The sequence below is a fragment of the Amphibalanus amphitrite genome, unplaced genomic scaffold (genome assembly GCF_019059575.1).
Source record: "Amphibalanus amphitrite isolate SeventyFive unplaced genomic scaffold, NRLGWU_Aamphi_draft 000391F_arrow, whole genome shotgun sequence".
Classification (NCBI taxonomy): Eukaryota; Metazoa; Arthropoda; class Thecostraca; order Balanomorpha; family Balanidae; genus Amphibalanus; species Amphibalanus amphitrite.
In genome coordinates this window covers 396,996-424,143 of record NW_024881885.1, presented here as the reverse complement: position 1 = coordinate 424,143, position 27,148 = coordinate 396,996, and the positions used below count along the sequence as shown (strand labels likewise).

At 49.1% G+C, this 27,148-nt stretch overlaps 2 protein-coding genes across 2 annotated transcripts; both read right to left on the bottom strand.

Moving 5' to 3' along the window:
* On the bottom strand, positions 1–11,663 carry LOC122390332 (protein PRRC2A-like). Its single transcript, XM_043383146.1, has 10 exons — positions 11,522–11,663; positions 7,074–7,214; positions 5,430–5,539; positions 4,253–5,155; positions 3,718–3,986; positions 2,937–3,352; positions 1,971–2,569; positions 1,466–1,523; positions 61–1,034; positions 1–7 (listed from the first exon to the last, which is right to left on the bottom strand). The coding sequence occupies exons 2-10, from the start codon at positions 7,155–7,157 to the stop codon at positions 1–3; spliced, it is 3,420 nt and encodes a 1,139-aa protein (XP_043239081.1). The 5' UTR covers positions 7,158–7,214; positions 11,522–11,663.
* A 622-nt stretch (positions 11,664–12,285) lies between these two features.
* On the bottom strand, positions 12,286–25,091 carry LOC122390331 (transmembrane protein 39A-like). The gene is made up of 11 exons (XM_043383145.1): positions 25,081–25,091; positions 23,214–23,263; positions 22,582–22,661; positions 22,083–22,274; positions 16,937–17,076; positions 16,239–16,337; positions 15,699–15,790; positions 14,864–15,027; positions 14,220–14,404; positions 13,695–13,815; positions 12,286–13,082 (listed from the first exon to the last, which is right to left on the bottom strand). The coding sequence occupies exons 1-11, from the start codon at positions 25,089–25,091 to the stop codon at positions 12,843–12,845; spliced, it is 1,374 nt and encodes a 457-aa protein (XP_043239080.1). The 3' UTR covers positions 12,286–12,842.
* Positions 25,092–27,148: the final 2,057 nt, after the last annotated feature.

Here is a 27,148-nt window from a genome sequence, read left to right as displayed (position 1 = left end):
TTACGGGCTATCCCCGGTCGGAGAGCGTGCGGGTTCGTGTGCGGCTTCACTGGACCCGGCGCCGAGACAGCCGCGTCTGCGTCCGGTCCGCCGGGCGAGGCGGCCGCGGCCGGGAACGTCAGACTGGCGGCGGGCCGCTCCTCCCAGCCCAGCCCCGAGTCGTCTCTGTCGACCCGGTCAGCCGACTCGCCACTGCTGGCGCGCTCCTCAGAGGGAACACCACGCGGCGGCGGCGGCGCGGCCGGCGTGTCCCAGACCTTCTTTACAGAGGCTATCTTCATGTTGAGGTCGGCCGTGCCGCGAGACATGGCCACTCCTGGCGGCGGCGCCGGCGCGCGGGAGGCCAGCGCCGCCAGCTCCTGGTCGAAGGTGAAGTCGAGTTGAATCTGGCGTGCCTCGTCGCCACCGTCCAGCATGAGTGGCAGCTCGAGCGGCGCCCGTTTGCCGGCCGGCGGCGGCTGCGGGGCTGTCACATCCCGCGGCTCGCCGCCGGCCGGCTGCGGCGGGCTGCGCGCCGGCTTCGGCGCTGTGCGGCTGTTCTTGAAGTTGGTGTTCTCGAAGATGATGGTGCGAGCCGGCACGCTGGCACCGTCAAAGCCGTCAAAGTTGGCGCCGCCGAGGGAGCGCACGTTGAACATCTGCCCGGGGGCGGCGGGGTCGGCGCAGCTCACAGACACTGGCGGCCGCGCCGAGCCCGGAGCCGGGGCGATCGGCGGCTGCCAGCCACCGCCGGGCGGCGGCGCGGGTGCCCCGAACATCCCCATCTCCTGCGGACCGGCGGCCTGGCGCTGCAACCAGCCCGACTCACGCTGACGCGCCAGCCGCGGCGGCAGTTTGCTCTGGCGGGAGCGCTCGTGCGGCTTGGTGCGAGGCGCCGCGGGTGGTTCGGCGGCGCGGCGGCCGGGCCGGTCGTCCCTGCGCTGTCTGCGCGCCTCGGCCTCCCCCGGCTCGTCCATGCGCAGCTCGCCGCCGAGCGGGCCGCCCTGGTGCCCCTCCTCCTCTGCCGGCTCTGCCCGCTCCCCGTCCATCATGGCCTGGTGGATGGCGGCGGCGCTGTACGCCAGACGCTCCTCATCGTATTCCTCCGCGGCGGGCGGCGGCTCCGGCCGGCCCTCCCAGCCCAGCTCCTCCTCCGGTGCCGGCGGCGGCGCGTCGCGGCGCCGCTGGAAGCGCGGCGGCAGCGTCTCGTGCCGGCCTGACCACCGCTCACCGACCGGCTCCTCGCCGTCGGGACCCGGTCGGCCGCCGCGCCGCCGGCCTCTGCCGTCCCGCGCGCGGCCGGCACCCCGCCCGCGCCGCGCCGGCTCGCCATTGGTCTCCGCCGGTGGGATGACCTCCTCCCAGGGTGCGTCGAAGGCGGCACGTGACCGGTCGTCCTGTCCGCGCAGAGGCCGGCCGCGGCCCAGACCCAGAGTGGCGGGAACAGCCGGGGAGTCCAGTTCGCCATCCTGCCAGCCGCCGGTACCGAGAGGGCCCGGGCCGTGCTGGTAAGACGACCGGTCTGGGGTGGAGCCACGCTGCTCCTGTGGAAGACGGCAGGGACGTCAGGCAGAGGATACCAACTGTCAGTCATACGCTGTAATAACATTTTATGTCTATTCTTTTTACGACTTTTTAGTTTTTACAACAATATATGCTAATTGAAGAAGAAACGGTTGATCGTTCTCTATATGACTAAATAACAGGCACACAAGACCACCGCAGATAAAATGCTTATGGATAACCCTCCCAAAATGTCTTCACTCACCGACAGGTGTCTGGTGGCCGGCGTCTCCTGTGGCGCCGACGGCGGCGCCTGGGGCTGGTTCATGTCGCGCTCGATTAGCTGCTGTTGCTGCTGCTGCGGCTGTTGCTGGTAGGGCTGTTGCTGCTGCTGTTGCTGCTGCTGCTGCTGCTGGTAATGCGGCTGCTGTTGCTGTTGCTGGTAGGGCTGCTGCTGCTGCTGCTGTTGGTAATTCTGTGGCTGATGCTGGTATCGCTGCTGTTGATGCTGGGGATAGTGCTGCTGCTGCTGCGATTGCTGCGGTGCCGGCCGGCCGGGCTCCATTCGCCGCTGTCTGCCGGTCGATCCGTCCTGCGACAGCTCGGTCGAGCTCTCACTGCTACCCGACGTCCTGCTGCGATCGCTGTCACTCCGACGCGGCGCCGCCGGCTGTCTCTGCCGCTCAGAGTCGTCGGGTCGCTCCCTGGCAGACGGCGGCTGGTGACCTGACTGCCGCCGCACATCCTGCTCATCCCGCCTAAGGTCGCCGTCCCGAGAGTCGCCACCACCACTGCTGGCTGCGGTACTGGTCACTGGCTTGACGCTGCTATTGGTGGAGTTAGCCGGAGTTGGGGCTTTGTCGGTGTCCACAGCCTTCGTCGAGGACGCAGGCGCCGTAGAGTTGTGTTTATCGTTAGTATCAGGGCGGTCAGAGCTGCACTGAAGGGCCGCCAGCGCCGGGGAGACTTCCACCTCGAGCTGGTCGACCCAGGAGGAGCCGTAGTTGCGCGGCTCCTCGTCCTCCTCTTCCTCCTGCGGTTCCTCCTGCCGCCGGCGGTCGTCGGGCGGCGAACGGCGCGGACCGCGCTGCAAGGACAGAACGCTGCCAGTTAGCGAGACCAGCTAAAGAGACACATGATGGGTCGATCATAAGCGATCATATGCCGAAACGAACACAGAGGTGTGTTGCATAATTGACGGGCATAATTGAAAGGTAAGACATTTATTCTAAAAACACGAAAGAGAGCGCAAAGCACAAGGAGCAGAGCACAAAGCATAAATCCCAGTTTTTACCCGCTGGCATCCTTAGTCAATTTTTTCCGCTGGAAACCAAAGTATTTATATATGGTTACTGTAGAAAAATATGTCATTCGAGCAAGCATCCTCAAAAACCATCTAACAAAACCGCGACCGTCACGGTCCTAGTCCAAACCGTTGTTTCACTCTCACTCACAGAGTTGTTCTGTAGCCGATTCCTGTCCGGTGGTGTGCCTCCGCGTCCGTCCCTGCCGTCTGAGCGCTGGCTGAACCTGACATCGTCACTGTAGCGGTTGTCCCTGACCGTGCCCCGGCCGCCGGCCGCCGGCGCCGTCCTCCCGTCCTCGGGACCGCCCGACTGCTGCCGCTGGAAGCGCGGCTGGTAGACGCCCGGGCCGCGGGCCGTCGCCGACTCCTGGCGCCGGCGGTCGAAGCGCGCCTCCTCGTCCTGGCGGCGGCGGCGGGCGCGCTCCGTGGCCGCGGCCACCTCGTCAGCCTGACGGCGACAGGCGGCCTCCTCCTCCACGGCGCGGCGGCGCACCTCAGTCGGGTCCGGCCGGCCGGCCACCGGCCACCCGCTGCCGCTGTTGCCGGGGTAACTGCCCGGGCCGCCTGACGGACGACAGTAGGTATATAGTCAGCATCCGACTTAATGCAGGGTCAAAATAAGGACTTCCAACACAAATAGTGATCCTGGCTTAAATGATACGCAATTTCAGGTCATGCTAAATTATGCTTTAAAGTCTGGAAATGCTGCTAAGCCAAGCACGCCCTACCTAAAAAGTTGAACTAGTTTTACAATGAATGTAGATTGAATTATTGCATCTTGAATGGAATATTAAATTCGAATGAAGGTCGAGAGCTCGCTTAAGTAGATGATTCAGGAAATCACATCGTCAGACTTTCTTCTCGTTAAAGTTTAATGTGAGAGAAAACCGAGGCCTCGGACACAACAATGAGCTCTCTGCGGCACTGACCGTTGTAGGCGGCCGGGCCGGGCCGCGGCGGACCGTCTCTGCGCCAGTCGCTCGGTCCTGGCCGGGGCGGACCGCGGTCAAACGCCGGCCGGTCAAACGGAGCCCGGTCGAACGGAGCGCGCTCCGACGGACGGTCCGGCGGCCGCTCTGCGGTACGGGTAGGCTCGGCAGGCCGCTCAGACGGGCCGCTGGGACGGCTGGAAGACCGGCTGGCAGGCGTCGGCTCCGGCTCCGGCTCACTGTCGTCGTCCGAGAAAGACAGCTTCTTGCTGCGGATGGGAAAAATAACGGTTAGAGGCGACACACTGGCAGGTTCGAGCCAAAAATAGCTATAAAATAAAGAGAAAATATGACGCCATAATTCCACAACTGCAACACTAGAAGAAAGCTGATAAGAGGCAAAAGATGTACCCAACCTTCCCAGATAAAGCCCAGAAAGTCCAGAAATTACGAAATATTTATCACTGTAAACGTTATATCAGTGTAAACGTAGCAAGGATTTAGCTCTTTTACTGTGACCAAAGTGACCACCTACTTGTAGTCGATATCGTCAACCCCGGCGGCCCAGCCCTTGTCGTATTTGTTGGCCAGGTCGTCGAAGCTGCGCAGGTCCTCCTCCTTGATAATGGGCCGATGGTTGGTGGGCCGCCCAGGTTCGAGTCCGCCCGCCGGCGGCGGAGGCGGCTGTTTCGGCGTCGCTTCCTGGTGCGGTCGGCTGGGCGGCGCCGTCGGCTGACGAGCGGGGAGCGCGGCAGCTGGCGGCCGTGATGCCGGCTGGCCGGCCGGCCGCATGTACGCCGGCATCAGGTCGTTGAACGCTGGCATGAAAGTTGGCCCGCTGATGGCTGCCGTAGCTGGCGGCGCCGGGCGAGCCGCAGCGGTCGGAGCCGGGGCCGGCGCCGTCACCGCCGCCTCTGCGGGCCGCTCAGCCGGCGCGGCCGCGGGCGCCGCCGCCGCCGGGCCAGACGCGGTACTGCCGTCGGTCCGGCGGCCGCCGCGCGCCCAGCTGCCGGCCGTGGTCGGGCGCAGACTGGGCGCGCCGCCGTCTCCGGTCGACTCCGCGGCCGGCGCCGGCTGGGACGCCGCCGGGCGCTGGATGGCGGGTGCAGCCGTGTGCTGGGCTGCTGGGGCAGCTGGCTGCGGCGCCGGCGGCGGCTCGGACTCGCCGGCCAGAGAGGGGAACTCGCGCTGAAAGCCGGCCGACTGGCGCACAGGTCTCCAGGGCGCCGGCGCCGCCGAGCCGGCAGTGACGCCGCTCCAGGTGCGCGGTCCGGCCGGCGCGGCTGGTGCTGCCGCTGGGGCCGGGGCCGCCGCCGGAGCCGCCGGCTTGGCACTGCCCTCGCCGGCAGCAGCGGCCGAGTCTTTGGAGCCCCATCCTTGACCACCGAGCGGGACGAGAGTAACGTTCGGGTCGTTCCCACTGTTCTCAGACTTCAAACTGAAACACGTGGACAATGCAAATTAAATAGCTGAAGTTGCTAGACAAAGATCGCACTAAAACTGCGGCCGCATTATTGCTATTATTGACAGAAAACAGGCCACAATTTTGTCATTAGTCTCCGACAACATAAGCGCTGTTTTGATAAATCTGAGCGACCCAGGAACGAAACAAATCAGCTGATAAAATCCACAACATTATTACAGTAACTGACATCTATTATCTCAGATAATACAAATTCTGTCTCCGATCTGCCGCCGCCGCCGTCACTGACCTGGGGAGTTGCGCCGGCGGCGGTATTCTCCGGGCGGACACGGGCTTTCCGACGCTCTGCAGACCATATCTGTTGAACGGCCCTCGGTTCTGAAACGCCACAGGCTTGTTCTGAAACAGGCCATAGAAAGATGAGTCCATTGTGTCGCTAGATAGCTGTCAGATGGCTTCATAATCAGTGGATACAATTATATTCAGCCATCATTTTTGCCGTTAAGAAAACAAAAGTAACCTGAAATATCGATGATGCATCCATTTTTCAGATAAATAGTTTAAAGCTTAATCTAAATATATAAAGAATCACTAGTTACTGTTAACCCGCGCGGGGCTGGGGTCTCCAGCCGAACGCGCGAGGCTGGGGGGGGGGGGGGTAAATTTTACCCCCCTGTTATCTCCCGAACTAATGGTCCGATTTGGAAAATTCAAACGCCAATCGAAAGATCTCATCACGAACAACTAAAAACATGTACTTAATTTAAAGTTTGAGGTCAAGGTCAAGGTCAGGTCAAGGGTACAAATTGCAAGTCGGCCAGTATCGGCCTTGCACCGTAGTTGCCGAAGAATGGAGTCATGGACTGAGACTGATTGCCCAAAACGTGTTCTTAGGCTACCAAGACAATATTCGTTGCATACAATATCATTCAGAGGTCAAGGTCAAGGTCAGGTCAGGTCAGGTCAGGTCAGGTCACCAAAAACAAAATATAGAAAAGGGCATGTGCGACACATGTTTTATGGGTCATTTTACTCATAGAATTCAATAGGCACACTCAATAGGTGATATGGACCACCTCTGGATGAATTTCAGGTCGAGGTCAGGTCAAGGTCAGGTCAAGTGAGGTCAAATTTTGAAGTTGGCTGTTAAGGCCCAAAAAGGTGTCTATCTGATGCAGTTTTTCACGGCGAATCGAATGGTGCTATTTTTGTTTCCGTACGAGGTCTAGAACTTCCAAAAAAAAACATTTTTCAAAATTTTTGTGTGTCGTGACGTCATAAAATTTTGTATAACTCTCACATTTTTTAACCGATTTTTCTAAAAATTGGTATGTAGGTGCACATAGACCACTTCTGACATATATTCCGTTTTTTTCGATACACTCAAAATTTTGGATTTTATAATTATTTTCCCAAAAGTCAGTTTTTTGAAAAAATTTGGGCCAAAATCCAAAATTTTCAAAAAACCGAGATAGCCATTTGATAGACAAAGTAAAATTACGTATAACCTTTTTGTTACGTCTTGATTCCTTTAAAAATGAAGATGTTAGCGGCGTTTGAAATTTTGCCGTTTTTGAGGCGAAAATGGCGAACATGACGTCACTAAAACGTCAATTTCTCAAAAATATTCCGACGGATTTCGCTCAAATTTTCAAGGAACGTGTCAAATTGATGTAGGAAAAGGTACTGAAAGTTTGGCGGCGCTGCGCGCCGCCGTTTTTGAGATATTGCAAAAATTCGCGATGGGGGGGGGGGTAAAATTTACCCCCCCCAGCCCCGCGCGGGTTAAAACAGCGAGATGAAAAGTTAAAGCTCTAATATTCCGAAAGAGTGAGTCAGACCAATATCAGGTATTATTCTTCATTCAAATTTCAGCTTTTAACAGCCAGACACACACAAAATACGATAGTGACCACTGACAGAGCACACTCACCTTGTACAGCTCATTTCCTTTCGAGGCAGGGTATTTGGGCTTGTTTCTGTCCAATCTGGCCTGGTTGGTAGACGCTCCTGACATGCTGCCCTCTGGCTCTCATTGAGTCAGTGTTTGTCTCAGAGGGCACGCCCAGCCGATCTGGCGGCACACAGGGGAGGGAGCACGGTCAGAGCGGTCGGCCCCGCCGCTCGGCCCTCACTGGAGACTGTGAGAACACCACAGCTGGCCGGTCAGCCGGGCAACTTCGGGTCGGTTAACAACCTGCCAGTCAGAAATACTCCAGATACGGCGAGACTACGCCAGTCGGAGCTGCAGTGGTCAACTTATGACAGACTTTGCATCAAACACGACCCAAGACAAACATAAGAACAAAGTTAAAGGTCGATCTAGTTTCTTGTTGGGCAACTGAATCTCTAAAAGGCAAGAATGTTTGATAAATATCCATACTCGTGTCCATGAATATAGTCAATGAATGGTGTAAACAGCATAAAACATCTCTCAAAGAAAAATATCATGGTGGTAAGGACAAAAGAGTATATCAAACAAACTAAGATAGTGACTGGCGCATATCAAGACGGCGCAACTTAAACCCGCACCCTGCTGCTGGGACGGGGGGGGGGGGTGTTCGAATATACCTTCCGTTTTTCGCGAATATCTCAAAAACGGCGGCACGGAACGCCATTTTTTGGCACACCTTATACATATTTACTGCACACGTTTAAATTTCAGGCCCAGGTTTCAGGTAACCAGGTCACGTCAAGTGACCTCACCTTGGAATAAGTCCTAGTGCTTGCCATAGCTACACTGAAGAACGGATCGCTTGGAAACTTTCAGCAATCGATAAGGGCAACATTATGTATAAAATGTGCATCTCGGAATTTTGATATCGGTGACCTAGGGTTAAGTCAATTTTGCAACCTCTGCGTGAAAGAAAATTGAAAAGTGGAATTTTTTGGACGAGCGACATACTAAATACTCTCAACCATCTGGTAACATGTAAATGTAAAGTATTGAAATGAATGATTGCTCTAGTGGCCCTTCGTTATGCCCCTGAGGTCATATTATGTCACAAAAGGTATCCAATGGTTTTTTCGCTAATCGTTTTTGATAGAGGCATGCTAGAGCGATCAGAACACCTGAGATGTGTTCGGCTCGACGATACGGATCGACTGATATGCAACAAGACCTTTTCCGGTCAGGTCACGGCCTTGACCTGAGGTTAAATTCTTGAACTTTCTCTTTGAAGGTCAAATTATAGTTAATTAGACGTGTCTCGACGACAGAAACACAATACCGGTAAACACAAGCTCGTGAGACTTTTGAGTCGAATGTTATTGAAGAAAAATGTTTCCGCAAAAAATGGTCGTTTTTGGCACTTTTTACCCTCTGCAAGGTAACCGTTGACCCTGAGACGTTGAAAAACAAAATGTGGGAAAATAACTAAGTAAGAGCGTTAACAGGGCTATCAAACGCGCTTTTCTGCAGCGCTGTAGCTCTTTTCATTTCCGACCTATACGCCGGTTTGTCGAAAATTGTCGAAACAGACCAAAATTTGACCTGACGACCTCTGGTGACCTGACCTTTAACCTGACCTAAAAATGGCCTGTGTTTTCATCATTATTTTGACGCCCTTTCAAACGACGCCTACCGCGTGTCGCTGCATGGCCCTGGAGCCGAGTTAAGAGGAAGGGGCGTTTACCCCCCCCCCCCCTAACGCACACACACACACCAGCTGGGCATGGGAATTCAGTAGCCCCAGCCAAGCCCCAGCAGGGGCTGGTTACCATTAGGCTGTGCTAACTATGGATTGGAATGTAAAAAATATGTCCCTTCAACTCTGCCAAGCAGGTACCTGTCCCTAATAGTGTATCTGTTCAATGATTACAAGCGAGCATGAAGCAAAGTCTTGGCCCCAAATGCACTGACAACTTAGCCCATTAGTGGACACTGGACACCCACAGGGCAATGCATTCACGTGTGTAACAGTTGGGTAATTTAGGTATGTGACTGGTTAATCTGAAGCTAAGGTCCACATAATTTTCCAAGGACAAACTTTGTTCGATTGATGTGCAAAAAGTTGTTTGGACACCAGCTTTATAGTTTTATTGGGAGCTTTCAATTGTTGTTCAAAAAATGCTTATTAGTGCAGCAAATAGCATTATAAACTCAACCAATCTAACGGCCAACCTAAACCATCCAAATTCCAAACCTAACCTAACCCCACATGACCCTACACTTATCTGTAAGAATCTTGCACCTACCTAACAACCAACATCTCCCTCTGACCAGTATCCCAAGATTTGTTGATATGGGTCTAAACAACTTCAAAATAAAAATCATTCTGCACCCTTGGATGGAATTTTAAAGAACAATTTTCAGCTCCAGTTTCACCAAGAAGAAAAGGTGTGGGTGGTCATTTTACATCCTACATTTTACCAAACTTATATCAAAATCAATGGTATTGATCTTTTTTCCATACTTTGGGCCTTACCTGATCAGCAATTTTCCACTCTCATCCATCCTGTTGGAGGAAAAATTTCCCTTTGACACCCAAGCCAAAAATACAGCTTTTGGACATTGCCTCTGGTCTGGCAGAAGGCCAGGTCAGGTTAGGTCAGATAAGATTGTGGTTTGCTGCACTAATAAGCAGAGCTTTAGCATTCAGCACATGGAAAAACATGGAAAGGAATAAAATTTGCCCTTCTTCATGTGGACCTCAGCTTCAGTAACATTGTGTAGCCAGTGTTCAAAGTTCAAACTGTTTGGAACATTAAAGGAAATATACCACTGTTGGGGTTTTGAACTGAAATAGCAGTTTTGCAGGTTGAGCTGAGACTAGCACAAATCAGGAGATTTTATGGCCCAATGATCACCCTAGGCAAAGATATTCCATTTCTCATTCTGAAACAATTCCTTTACACAGGAATTTTTCCCTTATGGAAGAATGCCAACAACGCAGCCACTTGTGGCAGATGCCAATTGTCAGCCAATCAGCATGCAGTAGTTAAAAACTAGGTAGGCTAGCTGGTAGGTACCTAATATGATTGGTCAACACACAATCAGCTTCTGCTGCAAACACTGCCTCTAACATAGATGGAAAATAGTTTTTATTTGCGTGAAAACATCTAAAAAATTCCAATAATTCACTATTTTCTCCACTGTTCATTTTCAGCATAAAAATCAAAATTGTAGCAAATCCAAATTAATTCGAGGAAAGTGGTACCTACAGACATTCCCTTTAAAAGAAAAATTAATGTGCCAACACTGGACACAGTTGTATGACCACATTAACCATGGTGTTTGCAGACCAGTCCCACATCAGATACTCCATAGTCCATACCTGATCCTGATTGATCTTTGCAAAGCCAAACTACCACGACTCATGAGCAACAGCTTCAGTGGCTTTAAAAATAGAACCAATAATAACAGCTATATGTGTAATCTTACCTGGTTGGGTTCCCTTGTTCTGCTTTTATTGAAGGAGTGGTCAGGACAGGACAGGAACTCTACGCAAAGACGCGCCATCCACAATCAACAATGGTCAGCATCTCTAGTCCACTTGATGGCTAGAGGGAGGCTATTCAGGAGAGGAGGTCGTGGAACATGCAACAGTGAGCGTCCCTGAATTCCCAAACAAATCAACAATACAAATTTAAAAATGTATAGCTTACAGAATCTCATAATTTACAACCTACCAGGATTTGAAATAAGTGACACAATTTGTGCTGCAGTCTCAAAATAAGTGTCCTCTATTTACCTCCCCTGAACGTTCCCCGGAACACGCGCAAGTTATAACATGTGCAAGTTATATTCAAGTTGGCTCAATATAGCCTAGCGTTGTCAAGTAGATACTTAAAAAATTGGGCATATACAGCCATGACATGGAGTTTTACTTCATCTATCAGTAATTCACAGATCGAGACTGTTCCCTGAGGGGTGTTCACGGGCACCGCACACTGCTGCGTGCGGTGTGTGCGGTGCGTCCAGCAGGCGTGGGGGTAGGGGATGGGTAGGCGGCTCTGACGTCACGGCTGAGTGCGGTGGACGGTCCGCCGTGGCCAGTCCCGACCGGCCACAGCGATCGCTGTGTGCGGTGACGGAAGGCAGACGTAGGGACGCAGTGGGCGGAGCTTGGAGGCTGTGTGCGGTCTGACCGCACACAGGGCCCGTGAACAGCCCTCTGGTATCACAAGACGTGCAAGGTTGAAATCCATTGTACAAGTTTTAGATTTAAAGAGTAATGTTGCGTTCAATTTTGGTTGATTTTTAACTGAAACACAGCTAGTTTACCGTACATTCAACGAAATGATTATTTGAAATGCATATAACCATGTGGATAGAAGAAATTCAACTGATTACAGACAACACCAAGGCCATGACAACACAGCACAGGGAAGATGAAGAGGAACCAGAGAAAGCATGCTTCATACATCACATTAACTTACCGAAAAATTAAAAAATAAGAACCCTCTCAATTTAGGCTGATGGGTAAAACGTTGAAAACAACAACAATAAGTATTTATCTTAAATGCAATTACAATACAAATCAAGATTCTTACAGATAATACAAATTCCACTGCCCGTGCGCGTTTTCCAATCGTATACAAACATGACGCGGAGGCGGCGTTGACATTTAGCGATGCCAGATATCTTTTACCAGATCATGCTAAAACTCTCAGTTCTCTGACGACTTATAGCTGAAAGTCTGCAGACAAGTATGCAAGTAGAGATGCAAGTTTGATGCTTCTAGGACTTCTTCTTTGTGGGTTAGCGCGCGCAGCCGCTTCTAGGACTGCCTCTTTTACATTGTGAAATGTTTCATAAACGAACTTCATATATACTTAAGAGGGTTTTCTTCGAACGAAAAGTTTTTTCTCTTCATACGAACTCATTCATATGAACCTGACCTATCAACATTGCCCTGACCTATCACACACAAACCGCATTTGACACGAACCGTCTCCATTACGAACTATGATTATGTGGCGAGTGGCGACGTTATCCAATACGAATGGAGATCTTGAATTGCAATAATGACAGCCTTCAGAAGCGGTTTACGATTTAACAATATACCACCCTAGCCGATGATATTCCATTTACCAAACGTTATCCTACATCGACCCTCTCCAAAACGAGTCTTTGCTATACGGGCGCCGGATACGAATTTCAGTAGGAGGCACACGCTCCTCCAATCCCATAAACCACCCAATATCGCCAACTGAAGTTTATTGGCCAATGCCAAGTCAATACTAAAAATCCTTGTAGCGCTACCACTTCTTCGGAATACAGACAAGTGCAAATGTTTATACGCGAACAAATGACGACTTTACCAAATCAACAACATGAAAACAAGTCTGAACATCTCATTCTAACCCATGTGCGTCTCGTATCACCTTGCAACAAAAGCGTATTACGTAATGGGGTGGCCATTCGCCGCACACCGCGAAAAGCCACCGATGATATCAGGCAGTTATACAGCGAATCAATGAAGCAACTTCAGTTTCCCCTGCGCAGCAAGGTGCAGCAAATCAAGCAATGAACCAAAAATACAGCCATCATTCGAACACATTAAGTCATCGTTAAAAACACGCCCCTTTCGCACTTACGACGGGCGCGCACGCAAGCTTACAGTTCACCGTTCGGGAACACAAACACAATATTCCTGAAGATAACAACGGCACGACGCTCAACATGTCATGAAGATGAGTCCATTCCCACTGCGGGGGAGGTCATACCCTGGACGAGTCCATTTTTACACGTGTCGCCTCAGCTAGCCGGCGCCTGTTTCTCTAGGATCAGCCGCTCGGCCTTGTATATCTTACACAGTATAAGGTAGTCCCTGAATAGTTTGAACAGCGGGTAGAAGTTGACAAAGAGCAGGATGGAGCCCGATATGAGCTGGTACCACTCGACGGCCCTGATGAGCAGCAGCGTCTCGGAGAGGACGGCGCACACCTGCAGGCCTAGGATGAAGCACTGCGCCCCGGACGGGTTGCAGAACAGCATCTGAAGACGACGGGGGAGGGGAGGGGAGGGCGGTCAGCGGGAGAGAGGGGCCAGTACCACCCACTGCGTCCCAGAGGGGCTGTAGAACAGCATCTGAAGGTGGTAGAAGAGGGGGAGGGGGTCAGCGGGGGAGAGGGACCCGCACCACTGCTCAGTGCTCTCTGGACGGGCTGAAGAACAGCATCTGACGACGGCAGGGGAGGAGCAGGGTGAGGGGGAGGGGAGAGTAAACTGACTTAGTCTCTAGTGATGCACATTTCCCGGCTAAGCACAGGTACCTAATAATTTGTGGTGTGCATTACCAGCTACTCGGTAAAACTGTTTCAATGCTCGCCCTTCATTCACATAATAATTCCCGGCTGCCCCTGTTGAGTCGCTCAACCGCCATTTCCGACGACTCACGTATGCTCGTGGTGCGTATCACCCGACAATTACCCACATAAAATCGCTCGTGTTGCCCGTTTCCCGACTATAACTAGCGCAGACTTAGCTAGCCGCTCGTGTTGCATATTTCCCAGCTACAACTCACGTAGAATCTCTCATGTTACACGTCTCCCAACTACACCCTACGTAGAATCTCTCGAGGTGCGCGTTTCCCCGACTATAACTCACATAGAACCGCTCGTGGTGCGCGTTGCCCGGCTCGGCGGCGGCCGAGGGCGCGTCACACCGGTAGAACTCGCGGCTGTGTTTGGTCAGCACGCCCCGCGACCACAGCTGTTCCCGGTTCCACCTGTGTGGCAGGCGGTTACAGTCCGGTCATTACTGGAGTGACACACTCGACAGGTCTGGTGGCTTATCTCAGATAACGCGTCAGACCTCGTCAAAACAATGTCAGAGTCCGAGCCCACCAAGGAAACTGACCGATTTAAACATACCGGTGAGGCCGTAATCAGCCGTAATAATTGCTCACTCTGACTTCAGAAAAAGAAAAAAGAGTTAGCATCCAAACAGCAGGAATCGGCATACGAAAACCACTTGCAATATAAATGGGCAGGTTGCATTTCCATAAAAATAACAATTGTAACGAGCAGTGTTGTTAAATTTTCATAAAACCGTGCGTTATAGGAACCATTAGAGCAGTTAATAAGCTGCGATGTCGTCCTCCCGTTGACCTGTGCTCTAACATGTACTCACGGATTAAATGAGATGTGCGCGCGCCGGTCGTCCACGCGGGACCAGGTGCCCAGGTGGAGCGCGGCCCGGTGCAGGATGTCGCAGTAGCGCGGCGGGAAGCAGTACACCAGGTAGAGCGTCATGCTGGCTAAGAACACGAACACGGCGTGCTGGCCCACCCAGAACGTGTCGTACTGCAGGGTGTTCTGGAAATGAAACGACGCGTCATTATCTGTCAACAGCGACCCAAAAACACTGACGGCGGAAAAAGGAGTGTCCACAGGGCACAGACAAAGGTCAAGAACGTCAGATAGCGGGGTACAACAGTGGACTAAAAAACGCCGATGGTGCGCAGTGGAAGCGGTGAACTTTGAACACCAGTACACTGAGTGCGAACTACTGGATACGTCGACATTCCAAACAAAGAATCTTTTGCGACGTAGGTCTACCAAGTTCTAACCGAACGTACACAGATAATGAGCGGCGTAGGCGTTCTGAATTGTTGGCAACAAACTTTTCCAGATACCTATGGTAATTGAATACCTAACCATACTGGAAAGGAAAATCGGGATGCGTTCAGTCTCGCAGGATAAGGTAGAGCGGAGGTAAACTACAAACATACAGAGGATTTCAATTATGTATCAAGATAACAGGCATTAACTTACCTGTGCAAAGAAGAGCGGTATTATGCCGACGTAGTACCCGACCATCAGCGCGTTGAAGAGGCTCTGTTTGATTCGGACGTTAAAGTCGCCCTTGAGTACTTCCACCTCCTGCCGAATACCCTCGGGGCTCGGAGAGCAGGCGTGGTAGATGGGCCGCGGCGTCACTGGGAGTACGGTAGAATACGTCACTGGGGGTGTAGTGGAACACGTCACTGAGGTATCGGTGGAAGTCTTTACTGAGATGTCGGTGGAATACGTCACTGAGGGTACCCGGTAGAATACATCACTGAGGGTACAGTAGAGCACGTCACTGAGGTGTCGGTGAAAGTCGTCACTAAGGGTACCCGGTAGAATACGTCACTGAGGGTACGGTAGAAAACGTTACCTGGATGCTACAGAAAACACTGAAGGGAATTGTGAACAACAAAGCATATACATTATACTGAAACGCGATAAGGGAAGAAAAAACCACTTCGTTCAGCAATGTCGTGGACACGATATTGAATTATCGTTATATTTTCTGCTAGCACATACAGGTTTCAGCAACGACACAAGTGACTGTAAGAACGCAGAATCAGCGTAAATTTTGAATTATAAACAGGTCTGAAGCAAGTGTGACACTGATACATTATATAATATACAAGTGTGTTAACAGCAAACAATGACATTCCGGCATTCCTACCGGATGGATTTGCACGTCAAAATTAAATCGATTGAATCGTTTTAAACTAGACGGTAAACAAAGGGACAATGCTACCGGTGGAATGTCACTGATACCAGGCCGACAAAGTGTAAACACCAAATGTTTCCACACGTGCTGACAATCGTCATTTACCTGATGTGCCCTGTCGTATTTTTGAGTATTCTGGTATCAAATCCAGGAAGGGCTCCATTGTGAGTCCGAATATAATAAAGTATACCACAATCCTGGAAAAGAAAGGAGCATTATTCACGCTAGATGGCCGGATGTGATGGGGATAACCGGCTGTAATTATCTAAATCTTTGTTTTAGCAAGCTCAACGAGCCTATTCATTCATGATTTCATTGAGGCTTAAAAATCACCACTGCATTACTGACTAATGGCAGTGCTTTGGGTATTACGACACCTGACATCGGCACACGTTATTTAACTGTCTGGACTATTAGAGATATACCTAACGCATTGTTCTATACCTAACGCATTGTCAAGTGCATTTAATTAGAAACACATTATTTATGTGATTCTTATAAAAGCTGAAGTCCCACGACTGTACTAACTTTCCATTGCACATGTTGTAAAATGTAAAGCAAAGACGCGTAAAAACTTAGAGCATACATACTCGCAAAGCAACGTAACTAACTCCTACGTTACACAGTGCACACTCCGCTACTTACAAATAATACAGGTACAGAATATGGACGATATGGTGCTTCATGAATATCTGGTAGGTGAACCACGAGAGCAGAGAAAACGTAGTGAGAAGCACCAGTATCCTGAAAACAAAACAGAGGTTCACATCCGACCAGGGTGAAGCCAGGTGCCGGTGAGCAGAAAATACAGTCAGATTAGTGCATACCGTTCTGCAAACGATTTAATAATTAACTGAGGATTCCTTATTAACTGATAAGGAATCCTCAAATTTGACATGACATTTGCCGATGAGCTTAGTAGTATCAGATTGAGATTTAAAAAATTGCTATCACGATCACTCATCGATAAATGTTATGCTGATAACTAATACGTCAAATGCAATATAAACACAAGACTGATTTTTTGTATTTTTGTATCAATTAATTACTTAACTATAGGTATGTCACAAAATAAGATCTCAAAGAGCAAATGCGAGTCCATCGTCGCGTTTTGGGCGATGAATTCGAATAATGCAAAACAGCTAAAGGGCGACACTAAATGCGCCATTTGACACCGGAACGGTTCCCATGGATACGGTGCACGCTTTTACATAATTCACTGTGTTGAATATCCACAATTCCACAATGCCCAGGATTCACTATTGGGAAATGACAGGCTTATTTATAAATGTGACAGCAGAAGCTTGACAGCTCACCCCAATCTAAGCGATCTGAGCACTCACCTGCTAGTTAAGTACATGTACTGGGCGGCCGCTCGCGGCAGAAAGTTGAGGCTCATGTGTTTGAGCACGGCCCAGAGGAACCGACGGCACAGCAGCGTCAGGATGAAGCCCGTGACGTCAGTGTCGATCAGGTACAGGTTCTGACAACATACATTTACACAGCAGCGTCAGGATGAAGCCCGTGACGTCAGTGTCGATCAGGTACAGGTTCTGACAACATACATAGAACCAGCAGCGTCAGGATGAAGCCCGTGACGTCAGTGTCGATCAGGTACAGGTTCTGACAACATACATAGAACCAGCAGCGTCAGGATGAAGCCCGTGACGTCAGTGTCGATCAGGTACAGGTTCTGACAACATACATAGAACCAGCAGCGTCAATGAAGCCAGGTCAGAACCGTGTCAATAAGGTAGAGGTTCTGACAACATACATAGAGCCAGCAGCGTCAGAAATAGAACGTCATGTCTGTATCAATAAGGTACTAGGTAGAGGTCCTGACAACATACATAGAGCCAGCAGCGTCAGAAATAGAACGTCATGTCTGTATCAATGAGGTACAGATTCTGACAACGTGAACACTGCAGTACCGTGCTGGATTCGATGGATTCGAAGCACCGGTTCTTCCTGGCTGAAAAGAGCAAAAATTTCGCCAGAAAATTTCGATATGGCGTCGGGCGTAGGTAAGAAGACGTTTAAACGAAATAAGAACTCATGCGTTATTCGAAGAGCTGGTACTACGTCTCGAAGAATGGTGAATTGATTTCATTGCGTTGTACAGATGAAATAAATCAAATCTTGCACACGTATGTCGTATAGGCTTACCATCTGACCATTACATTTATGCCAGTGGTTACTATAAGGTTCTATGTACTACGTTCTATGCACCAGTATAACGCCTTTTGGGGCGACTAACGGAGCGAGCGAGAGGGTGAGCCTTGCACGTGCGAAATTTCGACGGGGTACCTCCAGCTGACTTGTGCACGGCACCCTACTAACCGGTCTCTAGCGATGTGCCAACTTTGAGCACAATCGGCCCAGCCGTTCTCGAGATCTGGAAGCGGCACCCTGCACGTGCGCACGTGCAAAATGGGTCCCAACTGACTTTTGCACGGCACCCTACTAACCGGTCCCTAGCCATGTGCCAAATTTGAGCGCCATCAGCCCAGCCTTTCTCGAGATCTGGAGTCGACCCCTGCACGTGCGCACGTGCAGCAGGACCCCAACTCTGGCACATGGATATGCATTGCCTAGTGGGTGCCTACCTACATGCCAACTTTCAGCGCAATCGGCCAAGTAGTTACCGAGATATTGCAACAATTACAAAAGTGACACCTCTTCGTTTTGCACGTGGCACGTGCATAAGGGGTCACCCACATGCATCGGGAATAGTCCAATACTTGGTAGAAGGAATGAAGCTCCCCTACAAAAATTACCGCGTGTAAATCGGTCAAGTGGTTGCTGAGATATAAGCGTCGCAGAATCGTGACCACGGCCGGCCGGCCGCTCATACTCAGAAATTTCCGTTAATCTAAGGAAAGACTACGCTCGCTTCGCTCGCTCCGTAATCAGAAATGCACTTCTCATGACTTATGAGTCAACAATACATATATACGTAAGGACCGAGCAGCTAATATGCATATCCAAGTGATACACACCAGTCAACACACATGAACCAGAATGAATGACACGATTAGTTTGCACAGCAGTAGGTATAACCCTCATCATCACACACATTGTCGCTCATACATTTTGATTAGACCGCTGACCGCAAACAAATCAAAGTCCGCCTGTGGTGCACCGACTCACGAGACTGCAGGGTATCATGTGGAGAATGGCCGAGCATTATCGTCCATGTGGCTTGGCGCTAATCTGCATACGGTTCACTTATGCAAAGTGATCACAAGGCATCCGTCGAGGTGTAAACCGACCTCATTATACCGCCACAAAGAGTGATTCTAAGAACAGAGATTAACTTCCAGCATCTCCATTAGCGGGCACTCCTTCGGCATTTGTTCGTGTCTCCTACCTACCGACACAGGCAGCTTTGCTTACATGCAGTTCCTCTGTGACAATGCGGGAACATGGCTCTTTCCACATGGAACAAGCATACGAAATGTCCAGCTCTCCCTTCTGTTGGCAGCAACCGATAGCCTACATACTGCATAGTCAAGACCACAACGGGTGGTGACTATGACTACGAAAATGTTTTTTTCACATAGACAGTGAAGTTCGATTTGAATATTTACTACTTACTAAATTAATTTTTGTTCAAAATAACCAGTATGACGAGAGCCAGACAACTTTGCGGGCCCTTATTCCGAAACCATCGATTTTGAGTGGAAGAGTACGCCCGAATTAGCAATTTCTGGCATACTTTTCAAAGTTTCATTAGACTCTCGATGCGTCATGCGACTTAATTATACCAGTTGAACCGTGCATGGAAAAAGCGAGACAGACGGAGGTGAGCTACAGGTTCACGACATTTGTCGACAGAGATTATATATTTCTTTTTCTCGAATATGTTCTGATCTTTTACACTACCTCATCGCTAAATTCAGTCATTTTGTAATGAAAATGCCTATTCTTGCCTCTGTCCTCTGTTGCCATTTTTTTTTTGGAATTGTTCAACGCAATGTAAGCACTTAAAAAATTGTTGCACCAGTTTCTCATTCATTTGGACGAGTGACCCCAATGAACTGGGAGCATTTACGCTGTTGCCTCTGCAGATTCATTTTGTTCGCTCAAACTCCTTTCCATGCGGCCTATCCTCGCTCGACGCCGGATCCAGATCAAATCATGCATCTAAGCAGTGACATTTTGACTGTAGTTGTACAAGTACCATTACTCCTCAGCTAATAAGACAAGCTTCTTCCGCTAAAAACTTTCGGCTTTGGTCGCGAGATATCACCGAGTAGCACAATATATATCGCGCGCAATGCATACATATACCTTCACATGACACAACACACATGGTGCATGCATGCACACAGACATTCATGATACGTGCAAACGTGCCCAGGCCCGTTTTACTCGATTATTGGCAATCCACTTCACGCCTTTGGCGCTGAGAATCCGTCTGAAATACTGTTAAACCAGTAAAACGCCTTTTGGGCGAAGAACGAGCGAGCGAGATAGTGAGCCCTGCACGTGCGGAAGGCCAAGAGGGTACTTCCAACGGGCCTGTGCTAAGCACCCTTCTAACCGGTCGCTAGCGGTGTGCCAAATTTGAACGCAATCGGCCCAGCCGTTCCTGAGATCTGGAAGCGGCATTCTGTACGTGCGCACGTGCAAACGGGGTCCAAAATGACTTTTGCACGGCACCCTACTAACCGGTCCCCAACCGTGTACCAAATTTGAGCGCAATCGGCCCAGCAGTTCTCGAGATCTGGAAACGCCCCCTGCACGTGCGCACGTGCAGTAGCACCCTAACCGCAACACATTGGAATGCATGCCTGGTGGGTGCCTACCTGTATGCCAAGTTTCAGCGAAATCGCCCCAGTAATTACCGAGTTACTGAAATGGGAACAAATTTGGCACCTCTTCTTTTTGTATTTTGCACGTGCAGTGGGGGTCGCTCACATAGATCAAGAGTATCCGGCCTTTGGTAGAAGGGATGCAGCTACCCTATAAAAATTATCGCAAGACAATCGCTCAAGCCGCTGCTGAGATATGGGCCTCTCAAAATCACTACTTTTGCAAAACTGCTTGAACACCCTTGACTTTTCACGTGGCACGTGCCACGACGGTCACTGACATGTATCAAAAGTAGTCAATTACGGGTAGAAGGGATGGGGCTACCCAGCAAAAAACCGCAGGCCAATCGGTCCAGCGGTTGCTAAGATATAAGCCTCTCAAAAGCGTTACAGGCCGGGCCGGGCCGGGCCGCTCATACTGAGATTTTTCCGTTATATTGACCAGTAAAACGCCTTTTGGGCGAAGAACGAGCGAGCGAGATAGTGAGCCCTGCAGGCTGCACGTGCGGAAGGGCGAGAGGGTACTTCCAACGGGCTTGCGCAAAGCACCCTTCTAACCGGTCGCTAGCGGTGTACCAAATTTGAACGCAATCGGCCCAGCCGTTCCTGAGATCTGGAAGCGGCATTCTGCACGTGCGCACGTGCAAACGGGGTCCAAAATGACTGTTGCACGGCACCCTACTAACTGGTCCCCAACCGTGTACCAAATTTGAGCGCGATCGGCCCAGCCGTTCTCGAGATCTGGAAGCGCCCCTGCACGTGCGCACGTGCAGTAGCACCTTAACCCAACACATGGGAATGCATTGCCTGGTGGGTGCCTACCTGTATGCCAATTTCAGCGAAATCGCCCCAGTAATTACCGAGTTACTGAAATGGGAACAAATTTGGCACCTCTTCTTTTTTATTTTGCACGTGCAGTGGGGGTCGCTCACATAGATCAAGAGTATCCGACCTTTGGTAGAAGGGATGCAGCTACCCTATAAAAATTACGCAAGACAATCGCTCAAGCCGCTGCTGAGATATGGGCCCTCAAAATCATACTTTTGCAAAACTGCTTGAACACCCTTGACTTTTCACGTGGCACGTGCCACGACGGTCACTGAGATGTATCAAAAGTAGTCAATTACGGGGTAGAAGGGATGGGGCTACCCAGCAAAAAAGACCGCAGGCCAATCGGTCCAGCGGTTGCTGAGATATAAGCCTCTCAAAAGCGTTACAGGCCGGGCCGGGCCGGGCCGGGCCGGGCCGCTCATACTGAGATTTTTCTGTTATATTGGGTGGAGACTTCCACTGGCGTCCAACTGGCGTCTAACTGAGCAGACGTCCAAGTTGGCGTCTAACTTGGCGTGGACGGAGACTTCTAAGCTAGACGCGTCTAAAGTTAGCAGTCGCCAGCTAGACGCAGCCGCCGTCAACTAGACGCGTCTAAGACTTGGACGCGTCTAGCTAGACGCGAAATGGAAGTCTCCACCCATTGAAAAGACTCGCTTCGCTCGCTGCGCTCGCTCGCTCGTAAAAAGACTTCGCTTCGCTCGCTGCGCTCGCTCGCTCGTAATCATAATTGTCACCAATAATCATGCGTCCTGCGCAGCATACCGCTCCCTGAAAACATACGTGAAGGTCTAATCAGCAGCATTCCCGATGGCGCCCGCCCTACGCGCCCTGAACTCACCATGGCGTAGAGCGTGTACGAGTGGGGCAGCCACCAGATGGTACGGTACATGTTCAGGTACTGCAGGCCCAGGCCCGTGCACACAAACACCACCATCAGCGTCTCGAAGAAGAGCTCGCCGTCGCGCGGGATGTCCGGATGAGCACGTGCTGTAGACAGGGCACCTGCCACGACCGGTCCTCGCTGCCCGGCCTGTCGGCACCGCACGTGAAAATAGTCTCAAAGACGTAGTACAACCAACAGTACGAGAAATATGTCCAGATGTAGGGGTTCATCAGAAGGTTTTTAAGCGCCAGAAATGACAGCTTGGTTACAGAATGCAACGGAAGACGGTAAATCCACGTTTGTGCTCCAGATACCACCAAACGGCGAGTCGTTGTATGCTTGCTGTTAGTAATTAATCCAAACTCTGCGACCTGCGCCTCATAGTGATGTGAGTCGATGTTCACCAAATCCGCTATTGCATTCATTTTCTTCAGCATCTGAAAGAGTGACTCACTTTGTCCGCATGTCGGCCGGAGGTACCGGCTTCATTGGCGTCGAGCGCGGGAGGTTCCTCCGCCCTCCCGCCATGGTGACCTGCAACAAACAGTAGGTGATTGGATTAAACACATGCAAAACGGCTCATTGCAATTTGCCATGGAACTCTTTACCTGACAATGAAGCCTCCTAGCTAGATCTAGCCGAGTTCAAATCTACATTGTGTGAGACATTGGGTGATGCTTATAATATCTCTCCAGGTGGAATCTTTCGAATCTTTCTCCATCTAGGAAAAAGATTTAGATTTTAATTATCATTTTGGTTTGCAACTATTGGCCATCAGATTTTTATAATATGTCTAACAATACTGAACAATTGGGTGATGCACTGTTTGCAGCACGTAGGTTTTACCATCCTGTGCTATAATTGTGAGCATGTTTCTGTGTTACCTTTTGCAACATTGCAACATGTATTGGAACATTGGGGTGGGCAAAGGACTGTTTACCACACCAATCTTGAGTACATAGATTGTACCATCCTGTGCAAACTGATAGCTAAGTGCTAACTGTGCTACTGATTCTGATCATGTTGCTGTGTCATCTATCTTTTTATACTTTTCGTGACATGTCAGTGTGATGCCAGTGGGCTCACTTTCCCAGTCTGGCTCCAGCTTACACGGTATGACAATTTCCACAAGATCTCTTCAGTGAGAGGCAGTGCATGATTCAGTGAGGAACAACTTAAGTATGATGAGGATTTAGAGTTGGAGTGGCACCTGGCACAGACCCAGCATAGTACCATACTGAGCTGCTTTGCTGGTCCATTTTTGCAAAAAAAGATGGTCATCTGGGAAATATTATGTTCTTTTTTTGATAAGTCAAATGAAGTGCAAATTTTATTTGATTTCTTAAATATTTAGTGACAATTTTAAGTCTTGTTAAGTGCAGGCTTGGCCTGGTGTCAGTGTGGGCTGGTACAGATTGCAAAACTCCAGCTGGTGGAATTCATCACCTCAGTTGCCATGGTTTGGATTAGCAATCTCAATCTGAGCTGGACTATAACAGCTGGCATCTCATCCAGCAAGCGAGCTCTTCCTCTGCAGGATCCCTGTTCTTTCTTTCTTGTTCTCTCTATTCTCTATTCCTCTCATCTTTATCAAGTTAGCTTCTCTCACAAAAGCAAATCCCATAACAGGTGAGCAGAACAGATGAGTATGTAGCAATGATAGATATTATTTAAATCAATGTACCATCCTGTGATCCTATACACTTAGTTACTTATCATTATCATGTTGCTGTGCGATCTATTTTTTATTTTTATGCTTCTCTGTTCATGACATGTCTGTTTGATAGGTACCAAATAAATATTCAAATAATTGAATATTAATATTTAGGCATAGATAACATGAATCATGTTATCATGATTCATGTTATCTATGATTTAGGTAATTCCTCAATTCTGATGACAAAACAGTGATTTTCACTCAGAATCTTCCAAGACAGTAAAATACTAGCTTCAAACTACTTTAGCCCAATATGTCATTAAATTGGAAATCAGCAACAAAAACAAAAAAATAGCTATAGGATTCAGAATTTCAAGCATGTTGGATTTAGAATGATTCAAGTGTACAAATAAATATAGAACGAAACAAGCACTGCTTGTCGGGCAGTAGGAATGAAGTCAAAAGTAAATAAAAAGATAGATATTTTCAGCTGGCTAGTGTATTGAGGCTTCATATGTGCTTTTTAGAGCACTTAAATATATGCATTGAGTGAGAGGCTTACAAAATCGGTATTTCTGACTTTACTTCAAGTTGTCTTCACTGCAAATCAAAAGCTTAGTCTTTAGACAACAAGCAATTTTTGCTCTATATTTGCCTACCACAGGTCTGTGTGTTAGAAACAACGATCAATTACATATGCATAACATCAAACGAGCTATCCGATAGTCGAAAGCAAATTGAAATTGAAACTGAAACGGTACCGTCACTGAACTCTATGGTACCGTCGTTCGATATCGACACGCGCACTCTTGCTTGTAGCTGTCTTTCAAAGCAAATACGAAAAAACACCACTGATGTCGGGGAAATGTGGACGCGTTAGTGAAAGACATCGTATAGATACCTTATCAAAAACTGGCTATCAGCAAAAAAATAAAATTTTTGCACATCTATTATCTTATCGAACGCTGAATAGGACACGCCTAAGAGCTGGACTTTTTGATGACGTCTTCGGGTGACGTCATGTCGTGTGTGACGTTTCGTTAGCAGGTAAGGTAAAGTCAAGATACCTATAATAAACAGGTAGATCCGATGTTTTGAGTAAAGCCCTGGTGACGTCACTGATGTTTCTTATATGGAGAATTTCACCCGTAAGGAAAATATTTTACATACAAAAATTTGTATGCTATTAGGAAAAAATACAATCTTTCAATTCCACCATGAAAATTATATAATTTAATTAATAAACTCGAAATCCTTTGAGTGTTTGTCCCAACCCCCTGTTATACCTTTGGTCACGTGACTACCATGATACACTTTGCATTTTACAAGGTTATGACTTAAACGGAAGTTATAAATGCTGCAAATGTATTTATGATGTTTTAGGCAGCAATCGTGTGAATATATCCTGAAATTATCAATAATCTGCTGAAAAGAAGTCACGTGATGTTACCAGTTGTGCTCGGACAGCATCTTCTTGAATTTCGATTTTGAGTACTTTGTACCTTCATTGAGGCCTAATAACGGACGTTTTTAGTTATAAAATGAAGCACTGAATCTAATGAGGGCAAAATTTATTCATTTTTGCACTTTCAGGCCGGGCTATCCTGGCATGAACTTCGGCAAGTTTGTGTGTAAAGCCTATGGTGAAGGGAAAACTTCACGCCCGGCTGACGTCACAGACCTCGGCTACCAAATCGTGTCCGGTGGGGGCTGGGTAAAGTCACCACCGCTGGCGAACATTGGTGCGGTAAATGGCAAACACAAATGCTGAGCAGAAAAGACAAATGTGTAACAACATTCGTTCGGACGACAATAGACCGCGTTTACATAGGGTTTTTGCAAGCTTATCTCCGTCCGTGATGTTTGCAAAAGATGCCAAGGTGCTTAACAATTTACAAAATGATCCCCTCTAAATATTTGAAGAACACTGCATCGAAATTATCGCCAAATTACGAGCTAGAGCCTCGTCAAAAATGCTATGTAAACCGAGTTAATGTCAAGGCGAATCAAGAAGTTCTTCATGCGATTGTTGGTTATCTGTCGTGCTATTTTAGTATGATTGTTATTAGCAGTTGATTTGTGAAATGTATTATCAAAATCAATGTTTATTGAACGCAGATTCAGTTTATTTTCAGATGTACCTAGGTACCCTTACACTACTCATCTCAAGCTGTTCAAACACCCTTGACAAAGTCGATTAAGATGAAACGTTGGGTATAATTTATACTGTGTTTTCTCTGCATTATTAACATATTCATCATATATACAATATAAGGGCCACATGCTTTTTACAGGGAGACATGTCAGACAGCCCAGTAGGATGAGGCTTCGTCAAGCGTCATTTTTAGCAAAGCTTTTCTTGCTTAAAATCCAGTCTGCAAAACATGGCAGGGGTTACACTTTGGCTTACACTTGACTCCCAGCTGTTGTGTCTTTGCTATGCGATGTTAAACATATAAAACATCTTACTATTCATGTATGCGCCATGACTCAAGTAATCTTTTCACAGCCAAGACGCTCCTAAGGTACTGGGAATGTGGGGAATGCAGCAGCATCAGTGCAGCACCGATGGTCGGATGCGACGGCTGCGATAAATGGTACCACTTCCATTGTGCGGGACTGACTAAAGAGCCAGGTAAGCGCAAATGTTTTCTGTCTCAGTATTTTTGTTGCAGCTATAGTGATCAATGAAATATTTTCCGCACTGTTCAGCCAAACATGTTTTTCAAACAATCTGCTTCCCAACCAAGGGCGTCGCCACAGGGGGGGGGGGGGGACGGAGGGGATCTCGTCCCCTCCACTTTTAGAATTTTAACATTACGCCTATGGCGTTGCATGGAAAGAATCGACTTGAAATGGTCCTCGTCCCCTCCAAAATGGTCAATGTCCCCTCCAGTCGTCGCACCGTGGCGTCGCCCCTGTTCCCAACTACACAAATTTAGTCAAACAATGTGCCAATATGGAATTTTCAGGTTCAGTTGAATGAAATAGGAACAATCATAATTGTAGATTACGTATACCTGCAAGAGAGGAAAACAGAATACATTGTATTGCTTGTCCTTCACCGATACTGTTATTTTTCCATTTCTAGAAACACCGACATGGCGATGCAGGTGGTACTGCCTGGTGAGGCCGCGGTCTCCGGAATCGCCTGCAGACGAAGTCACCTGGCGTCCATCTGCACATCCCTTGCAGCAGTGAGGCCTGCTGACAGCGTCTGGCAGTGTCGGCAACGTGCCAGACAGCTATCTGGAGTCCTGCTCACCGCAGGTCACCGACAGGAGGGGCGACGCATCGTCTCCGAGGTCGCCTCAGCAGCAGTGAGACCCCACTGGCCGTCTTCTTAGGCTTCAACTAGATTGCG